General features: G+C 43.0%; 1 protein-coding gene across 1 annotated transcript; it reads right to left on the minus strand.

Annotated features, from left to right (window-relative positions):
- Window positions 1-4680: 4680 nt before the first annotated feature.
- LOC112342675 (abscisic acid 8'-hydroxylase 1-like) lies at window positions 4681-6862 on the minus strand. Its single transcript, XM_024664826.1, has 6 exons — window positions 6582-6862; window positions 6216-6534; window positions 5702-6049; window positions 5273-5514; window positions 4968-5054; window positions 4681-4738 (listed from the first exon to the last, which is right to left on the minus strand). Exons 1-6 carry the CDS (start codon window positions 6860-6862, stop codon window positions 4681-4683), a joined length of 1335 nt encoding a protein of 444 aa, XP_024520594.1.
- Window positions 6863-10073: the final 3211 nt, after the last annotated feature.

A 10073-nucleotide genomic window follows, 5' to 3' on the forward strand; every position in this document is an offset into this window, starting at 1 on the left:
CAGGAAGGCAAGTTTTTTCATAGTCGTTTCTTATTTATGGGATTAAAAAGCTTTTTTGTGATGCAAATGTACAATCCCTCCTGTTCGCCATGTTGTGTGTGTCATACAGTCTTGTCAAAGGAAAAATGTTTATACCCACTCAGTGGTCATGTCATTGTTTGATATGACTTTGGAAGATCAAGAGACTGAATTTTATGGTACGTTTTCTCTTTCTTGTGTTGTTCTTGTTGACGATTTCTTTAGGCCAGAGATATGCGGCGAGGTTTGGAGGTGACAGTGTTGTCAAGATATGATCCAGCTGCAGACCTGGTTCAGATGTATGCATATTCTCAGTGCTTCTTTACATGTGCATATTTTACTGCCTCTTATTATGTACAACAAGGAGTACGTGCTTGGGCAGCTCATATATGATCAAGCAACGAAGAGACTGCCTGGTGCTCCTGGATCTCTCATCCTGTCACGCCAAGGGCTTGCAATAAGATTCCCAGCATGCATATGGATCTAGGTTTTAAGATGATCTCTCATTTCTCTTGATCTTTGTGGCTAACTTGATTCTTGTTGTGCAGGAGCGAGTAACAGAGGGCTGTTTGGGAGTTCAAGATTTATTTTTCTTTTGCTCGTGTCCAGACAACCAACAACCTTCGGGCTAAACACTCTAAAGTCGTTTATCTAAACTCTTGGGATGCTATTAGAAAGATTCATGAGCGCATGTTTAGTCTGATGACTTCTCCAGTTTTCTTGCTTGTTTTAAATGCAGATTCAAACTAGTGGCGAGAAACTGACTCCACCATTTTTGGCCTGTCAAATCTCTTGGTTGTGGTAACACAGGAAGGTGAGTTTTTTCATAGTCGTTTCTTATATATGGGATTAAAAAGCCTTTTTGTGATGCAAGTGTACATTTAGTAGAGTTGAAAGGTTCCTGCCAGTATTTTGCCATGAAGAGCATGGATAAGAGCGTCATAATCAGCAGAAACAATGTGATATTTCTGACTTAAAACTTGCACTGATCTTTTGAACAGGTTAATTGCGCATGTGCTGAAAGAGAGATTTGGGGATTGATCTTGCTTTCTAAATTGACTTTTTCCTTGCAGATTGTGACTCATGTTTGCTTAGCAATAAACTTTTATCCTAAACCCTAAACCCTAAACCTAAACCCTAAATCCTAAACAAATGGAGAAACAACCACTAAAATTCGTTGATCAAGCTCTCCAAACCAGTGTACAGGTAGCATTTTTCTCTTTTTTTTGTTTTGTACTTGTAAGATCCAGGGGATTGATCTTGCTTTCTAAATTGACCTTTTCCTTGCAGATTGCGACTCATGTTTGCTTAGCAATAAACTTTTATCCTGCAGGGGAACTCTTCAAATGGAGAAACAACCACTAAAATACGTTGATCAAGCTCTCCAAACCAGTGTACAGGTAGCATTTTTCTTTGTTTTGTTTTGTACTTGTAAGATCCAGTTTTAACTGAGTTTTTTCTCTTTTCCCTCCAATTGCAGCGGATTGCCATGAGCATCAAGGGCAGAGCCTAGGATCTGCGTTGGCTGGCTCTGGGATCACATTGCCTCTGGGCACATTTAGTTTATGGGACTATGATGGCAACTGTATGTTAGAATCAAACAAATTGCAAAGTTCACATTTCTGATGTCGTGGTTGAAGGGGATGTTATTTCCTCTAATCACTTATCACAATATTAGATAAGATTATTACAATGTCACAATATTACCTTAAAAAGCTGTGGTAAACCTCTTTACTGTCTAAGGCTTTTTGAGAGTGTAACTAATAGACACGTAGGTTAAGAAAAACTGTTTCGAATCATAGAAAAAAGGACTACACAATTAGGTTGCCTTATGCATTTGTCAAGAGGTAATTTTGTTTCTGTGTTCTCTGAGAGATAATTAGAAAGTCCTAAGGGCAACATTCAGTGTGCTTCTATTTTCTTGTGGTCTGGCTATTTGTCTATTTACTTATTTTCACCATCTAGAGCCTACACACGCTGTCTAAGCTTCTATTTCTAAAAAAGATTGTAAAATCTCCTATAGATCAATGGGTGGCAAAAGAAAGAGGAAAACATGTGATCTAATTTTACATGAAGGCTGTATAATAAAAAGAAGTTCAGCAAGCTTGAATTCATCTCTATGGCGACCTTTGTGACAATGCTAGATGCTTGCTGGAGACTGGATCAGACGAGAGTGATCCACGAAGCTGTGAGAGATAGTGGCGTGGAGATCGACAAGGTCTTGGGGAGAGCTCTTATGAACGCGTACAGGGCCTGTGGAAGCCTGGACGAAGTGAGACAAGCTTTTGATCAAGTCTCTTTCTCTTCCGGTGGCTACAGTGCTCTTCTTTGGAATGGGCTGCTGTCCTCTTTCTCTTGCTGTGACGATGATCGCTCGGCTGCCAGAGTATTCATTCATATGCAACTCCAGGGAGTGAAATCGGACAAGCTGACACTCATCTCGGCGTTGGATTCTTGTGTAACTCTCTCGAATCTCAAGATCTTACAGAACACATCGTTTAGTAAATTCTCTGGATCACTTAGGGGTCATCTTATTTATTTCCTTCTTCCCTTCTCATGACAGATCACCACTAAACAACTTGTAAGGATCCAAGATCTATTCTGAGGATGACAGGAAGTGTATGAATTGGTGTAAAAAAAATTGAAATACGTGTGTTCTAGGAATTAACACGATGGTAAGCCCTATTGTTTCAGTTATTTTTTTGTAAAAGGAATACGGGGAATTTAATGACATGGGGAAACCCATGACACCGTGAACACGGAATCCCACCCGTTTCCAATCACAGCCATATTACGATTCATCTTGTAAGAGAGCTGAAAGGACCACAACTGCAGCGAGCCTCCAGCTCCCAGGCTGCTGACAGCAACAACAGCAGCAAGTCCATCGAGCAATGCCTAGATGAGAACTGTGAGTCTGGCACCAATGAGTAGAAGCGATGCGTTTGGACACCCCTCCACAACTTGGTGTGTGTAGCTCACATTGTGGGAGATGTAGTCAAGGTCTGGTTGGAATAGGTGGAGAGGCAAGAGCTCAGACTTGTAAGTGACGTCCTTGGTAGCTCTCCAAACAGGATCTGATTGACACATGTGTTTGCCTGGGTGGAGGTGCCCCGGAACACAACCATAAGGTGTTTGTTAGCGGAGGTGGTGTCTTCCTTGTACACTGGGCCCCAAGCTTTGGAGTCTGAGGAGGGCTCAAGTGTTGGAAGTTTGGGGATGGCTTCCAGCTGGGGATGGAGGCAGGCATCCATAGGTTTTGGTGGAGATTGTGGTGAGTGGGGAGATGAAGAGTGCCAGACACTTAAGATCATGCTGTGAGAGCTTGGAGACTTCGTCCCACACTTCCAGAGCTTCTTCGCTTGGTGGGTTTTGTTTGGCTGAACGGTGGTGGTGATGGCGGGCTAGAAAAACAATGGCAGGCACAACCAAAAGCAAGAGCAGGAGAGTGCAAGCCATGCATTTGTGATTTTTCTTCATGGTTTGGAAGGAATCTTACCTCTGTTCTCCCTGCGGGTTTGAAAATTAAAGAGTCACCAGGTCTCATGTATCTGTGTTGCCTTCGTCAAAGATTTACAAAAGTCCAACTCTTTTTCACTTTATATGGTTTGGCTCTTTCTTGCATTATAAAAGTCTGGATTTCTTAACTCCCAAATTTTCAAGTTTGCACAACAGGAAACTAAAATTCACAGATCTCACTTATCAGCATTGCTTTGGTCAAAAAGTTATATTTTATGGCCTAACACTATTATGTCTTAGATTTTGCATTTCTTTCTCTCTTTTAGCAGTTTCTTAACATCAAATGCTTTGTGATCAAAAGAGAGCATGCAAGAAGTTCCTCTGCAAGAATGACTTTGATGTGTTCCAAAGGCAATGACTCTGAACTCAATATCCATGTTGAGTAGAATAAAGCTGCTTGGGTCCTCAGTAAACTTCCACCACCTCTCTTCAATTTCTTTTTGCCACTTTACAGTAAGTCACTGAAAAAATCTAAGATTCTGTAGAACTTCACTGGTTAAAACTTGGACAGGAAATCTAGAATAAAAAGCAAGCCTTTGAACACTTCTGTTTTTATCCTGGTCCTTTGATTTAAAACCAGGTGGGTTATGCTAGAACACCCTCCCTTGATATCAAGATTTCAAGTAGATGTTGTAACTTTTAATTATGGATATCATATGTTCCATCTCTAGGATGATGAATTTAGAAAGGCATTTGCTTTCATTTCAAGCACAAAACTTGTAACATAAAAGAAGCCAGTTTTGATTAATTACAAAGCCTTTCTTTCTAGAGCTTACAGCTATAACTTTCAACTGAATTAATATTAAAATGCTTACTCTTGACGCTAAAATGCTTAAAAATTCAATGTGTCCAAAATATTTTGTACTTCTCCCAGCGGAGCTGGGATCCCAGCTAGTTTAATACAAAATTATAGTAGTGTAGCATCAAACATCAAAGAGATTCCAGTAGGTGGCCCTAATTATTTTAAGATATATGGACAAATTTAACATAATATTGGAAGTTTCAAACCAAATAATGAAAAATAGTCACATTTATATGTTTGGATACTGCTCAAGCAACAGAAATAAGAATAAAAAACAAACACAACTCTAAGTGCAATGAGCAACTAATGCGTGATCTTGATAAATTATTAAAAGAGATAAATCCCTATGCTAATGCATTCATAAACAAACCTACAACCTTCTTGAATGTCAAAGGGTCAGGACTGGTAATGACCACAAAGATAGTTCAGTCAATTGACCATTTTAACCTCGTACATTTTGATATGGTATGTTCGATTCTTGATGGAACACAATGATTGACTACTTTTGTAAACAAATATTTTTGTACTCGCATGTTATTAGTTTTTATTCTTTCCATGGTTGATCCACAAGGGACCTTTTTCTCCTGTAGACCACATGTCAGAAACAGGATTCAACAAATCTTATTCTCACCTGCGCCTAACGTTAATGGGCAGGCCAGCTTTTGGTATATGTATGGGTGCAAAATCTGATCCATCAGGAGCTCCACAATGTTCACACCTGGAAACAGGTTCAAAACCAGAAGCCCTTCACCCGTCATACCTATATCTCAGGGTAAAGTGATGCACGAACACGAGAAGCTCAAGATTTGCGAGTTCTCGTCCCATGCAGACGTGTGCACCGTTTCCAAATGGCGTAAATGTGTACGGTTTTGGTGCCACCTAACAATTTGTGTTGAGCACTAACATTTTGAGCATCTCATACTCGTTACCTTGAACCTAGAAGTATCAAACTCTTCTGGGTTTGGATGGTATTCTGGGCTGAGGTGAAACACCCAGTGTGCAACTAGAAGCCGCCAGCCCTTGGGAAATATGAAACCTGGGAAAGACAAACAAAATCTGGTAAATGTGATGTTTGTGGATGGATAGTATTCTGTTAGACCTCCATATTCAACATCTTCAACGATTTCTCTGTAGGAGAAATCAGTCAAATTTGCGACTCGCAGAGTCTCTTTCACGACCTGATGATAAAGGTAAGTCCAAAGTTGTCCACGTCATGCACTTACTCGAATTGACAAAGGCATCTGGTCAGTAATATCAGACCACGTGAGGGTCTCTTTGGGAAATGACTTCTTTTGCTGAATAATTTCATGCTCAGCCTGCCAAGCAAATATGTGATGGCTTTTAATGGCTGGCATATCTTCTTACAGTAACATCCTCCAAAAGCTTTGGGTGGTCCATTAAATTTTTCAGCATCCAGGTCAATGCTGCAGCAACAGTATCATGCCCAGCAAAAAGTAAAGTTAAAATGTTGTCATGAATATCTTTGGAACTGAGCTTTGTGCCATCTTCATCCTCAACATCCATCAGTATCCCAAGAATGTCACTCGGGGGCCGCCTTTCCAGCCTTCGCCAGCTTATAATCTTATCTATAAGTGCACAGGCCTTTTTCCTGCTGTCCTGAATACAAACCTGAGGCTGTTCAGTGCGTCTTTCGTTTTCAGTACCTTTAGAGCCTTGTGGTAATTTGTTCCGGGTATGTTGATTGGCAACGAGCTCACACCGCGAACCAGATGTTCACACGCTTTCGACAATTCCTCCTTCTCATGCTGTGGGGCAGCTCCTATTATAAACTCCATCGCGACTTTAAATGCGTACTGTAATATGAGACACTTGTGACAGTAAGTTGGCATCTCAACATACTAGTCAGGTAAAAACTGACTTGCTTTGCCTCGTCTAAAGCGTTTATAGATCTTCCTTCCCATGTCCGCATCACCATTAGCGCCAGCTCTTCAATAAGAGGAATAGAAGAAGGAAGGGTCTCTGGGAGAAGTGGGCGATGCATAAGCTTCCTTAATCTATGATGCAGTTTATGATTTTGGTAGCCAAAGAAAGACTCTCCAAGAAGTTTTTCAACTATTGGCAATCCACGTTGGCGGAAACAAGCTGCCTGGTCAACAAGAACGAATTTTGCAGCTTCCGGAGTCGTTATAACAATCGAAGGATGTCCAAACAAGTGAGTTTTGAAAACCCTCCCATATCTGCATGTAGCAATATGAAAACCAGTTTTTTCGTTTAGAGTTCAAACCTCTGCATCCTGTAAACATAAAAATCGTGTTGGTGGACTTTGAGGCTGATATTTTCTCCGACGAAAGGTACCCCAAGTGATCCTGGAGGAACTTTTAGTCCCTTGAAGGGTAATCTTAGGCGATAGAGCAGAGGTAATACAATAGCAGTGGCTACAACCAGAGATACAACAGCCCACACCACCTCTGACTCTCTATCCATTTGTTCTTCTATTTTTTGGCTTCCTAGAACTCTGTCAGTCGTCAGAAGGGCAGGAATTATGTTCAGAAAGACGCGCCTCATGGGTTAGGTTTTGTTAATTCATTAGCCTGACATTAATGATTATAAGTAACTAACAAGTCGACCAGTCCGATTCATAGTCCAAAGGATCTTTTGAAACGTCAGAGACAGACTTGAGCAAAGTCTTTGATCCAACTACTGCGTCCTTCTCCATCTCTTTGCACACACAGTCAAACATATTGAGGAACTTCTTCATTGTTGAGAACAGGTGTGCTTGCTTTTCAGCCAGCGGATCCTCGCCAAAATATACTGCTAGATCGCTGTAGCTACTCATTGCTCTTATTTCCAGCTCTTTAAGCTCACTAATCCCTACTTTTGCTTCTTGGAAGAAAGGTACCACTATATCGCTCCTGGAAACATTTGTCTCTTCATCAACTGTTCGTAGACCGGATTCCAATTCCCTAAGGTTTTCCTGCATTCTTTCCAGACTTAAGTTTGCTGCCAGCTTAACGTCCCTTAGCTCATCCGAAAGTCCCTTTACCTGCTACCATATGCGAATCTTGATTCTGTACAAAGAGGCTGTGTTACGTACCTGCATATCTTTTTTATAAAGCTGCGATACCACGAAGTGTAGTAACGTAGTCTTCTTATTGGAGCCTTTAACATCCATGAGTTTTAACAAGGTATCCAGTTTAAAACCCTTAGCTGCCCCACGATACGAGTTTCCATTTAAATGGTTCCCCACAGCTAGAACCATCTCAAGGATCTTCACAATGGTCTTGCTTTCTTTAAGCTGAACACATGCTCGTATAAGCAATTCAAAGTCTTGTTTCACCTGTGAGGTAAAATAGGTGAGAATTATTCTCAGACGAAAGAGCCCACCTGAATAATACTGCTATATTGATGCTTAAATATGCAGACTCGAATCCGCCTTTCAACTCTTGGAATTTTAATTATGTCCATATAGTACCTGGAGGACCAAGCTGCTGAATTAGAAATGAGAAATAGAGGACTACCTCTCTACATCCGCAAGGAGGGATACTTCCCCTGTGAAGTCTTCGAGGAGTGAAATATCTCCTTTAGTGGGTAGAGTCCGGTGAATGACAACCAAAGCTTCAGTAGTCAGAAGCTGTTCATCCATTGCATTCAGAGCCCGGGCAAGGTCTACAAAAGGCTTTCGCAGGCTGGACAGCTGAATGCTGATGTTGTGAGCTCGTTTAAAATCAATCAAATGAATTTTCAACGGCTTTGATACCCTGGGTGAAGCCTGCGAAAGACAAAAAGAAAGGATACATAAAGAGAAGCATAGATGTCTCACATTCTGACTCGCAGTTGACTGGGGGGCATTTAGAGAAAATAACGATTCAAGCTGTTGCACGTCCACGCTAACACCATCCGTTTCCGTTCTTGCCCACACGGTCTCTATTGTTCCTTTTGGTGTTACCTTATCCCAGATGAGCTGCTTGAGCTTCGGCTTTCTCTCCACATCAGGAACACTCTCGACAACTCGGGTTCGTGGCGGCAAGGGCAGAGCTGGTGGCGAAGCTCCGGGTGGTAGGGGGAAAGGTGGAGGCAACGGTGGTGGTGGGGGTGGTGGAGGCGGTGGAGGCGGGGGTGGCCTTGGTCTGGAAGGTGGGGGTGCCGGAGGAACTTGCTCGCAAGTTGGGTCAGACGAAGGCGATAGAGTATTATAAATCTTAGTGCTTGGAAAGAGCGTAGCCGGCTCATCCGGGCGAGCTAGCGTGCTCTGCTGGGCGGCTGTCTGCCGGTGTTGCTTGGTGCCTGAGCACCACAGAGACGAATTGTAGAAGTCATCTGAAGTTTGACAAAATCTCCTGTAGAAGAACACATTAATACGTTCCCAGCCATGCAGCACGAGTTATTCAGTTACCTTGTCATGCGTTTGCGTCTGGCACGCGGCAAGGGCGCAAACTTTTTTCTGGAGAGAATTCTCAGAAGCTCGTGTTTGCCATTTCTTATGCTCAAAAGTTTGTTTTCTGTTGTAGGACGAACTCTCAGCTCACATATGGCAGCGGAATGCGTTGTATTGCAGTCTGGCAAGTGCTGCCTAAGGGAAGAGAGTAGCCCGTCCTTCCGGTTGCAGCTGAAGCTCGGGACCTGATTGCCAAACAGGCCCGGCAGTTGTATATTCCGGTTAAATGACCCATACACATCGAAAGGCCTGTGCATGCAAGTGTCGTAAGAGCACAAGAAGCACAGGACAGGAGTACCTTCCTCCAGGACTGGAATAGAGCTTGGAGTGGACCTGCACTGGTTTTTTATCTTTCATCTTGTTGCAAGGCATCTGGAACTTTCAACAAGGCACTGCATTTTTGTAAAGTATCTACCTGAAGTCTAAGCAGCTTGTGACTCATGGCTTGACTGGTGGAGAACAAATGTTGTTGCTCCCTCAGCAGTACGACTGCAAACATTGTCACGGCACGGAGCCTGTCATGACACCAGTAGTGAGAGACAATTTCTGATGCTCGTGTGTAGAATGCCACCTGCTAGCATCGGTTCCATTCATCTCTGATTGGATAAGGAAAGGGCCAACTAAAATTGCCAGCTTCAGAAGCGATATCCTTTCCATGTTGTGCTCGTGTATCTTCAACAGGACACGCAACAAGCATTTTACGAGTTGGAAGCTAGTGTAGGGAAGCCGGGCCAGAAGAATACGGAGAACATACAGACGGCAATTAACGGCAAAAACTCCTGGTATGAGCGAGCAATGATTAGATGCTTGAAAATGTTCCGACTTACTCGTGGCTGCCAAGAAGAGAGGCTGCAGCTCCCTAGGAATTAGAACGCCCTTGAGTTCTTTGAGAAAGAAGAGCATGGCAGCTGCAACGCCCATTGAATCCGATTGCCTGAGCTCTTGTTGCCCATGGCCTGTTTGGTGACACGAGCGAGTTCAGGTGGGGACGGAAGCAGACACACACACACACACACACACACCTTGAATCAGAAGGGATCTGAGGCGGAGAACTTCATGAACCGGAACAGGCCCGCAAAACAGCTTGTCCAGCTTATCTGCGTGGATTTGGAGTGTGGCTACAACAAGATGATGGATTGTTTTCTACCAGACGAGAGAAGAAAGTCAAGGGCCCTTTGAAGGCCTGGCTGGACGACGAGGTGATCGGCCGGTGCCATATACACGCGACGCCCACGCCCTAGAAGAGTGGTAGCCAGCCGGCCGGTTCAACGGAATTAAAGGCGAAAAAGAGAATGAAAAAAAGTACAGGCTTTTGGACTAGGGTTTGCGTGCGGATTCGTC

This window comes from Selaginella moellendorffii, unplaced genomic scaffold (assembly GCF_000143415.4).
Source record: "Selaginella moellendorffii unplaced genomic scaffold, v1.0 SELMOscaffold_114, whole genome shotgun sequence".
Taxonomy (NCBI): Eukaryota; Viridiplantae; Streptophyta; class Lycopodiopsida; order Selaginellales; family Selaginellaceae; genus Selaginella; species Selaginella moellendorffii.

Coding starts and splice junctions, on each gene's coding strand:
- LOC112342675 (XM_024664826.1), bottom strand. CDS start 6,862: ATGAGGCGCGTCTTTCTGAACATAATTCCTGCCCTTCTGACGACTGAC. Junction 6,535..6,581: donor TATGTTTACAGGATGCAGAG/GTTTGAACTCTA, acceptor TGCTACATGCAG/ATATGGGAGGGTTTTCAAAA. Junction 5,515..5,701: donor AGCTTTTGGAGGATGTTACT/GTAAGAAGATAT, acceptor CTTTATCATCAG/GTCGTGAAAGAGACTCTGCG.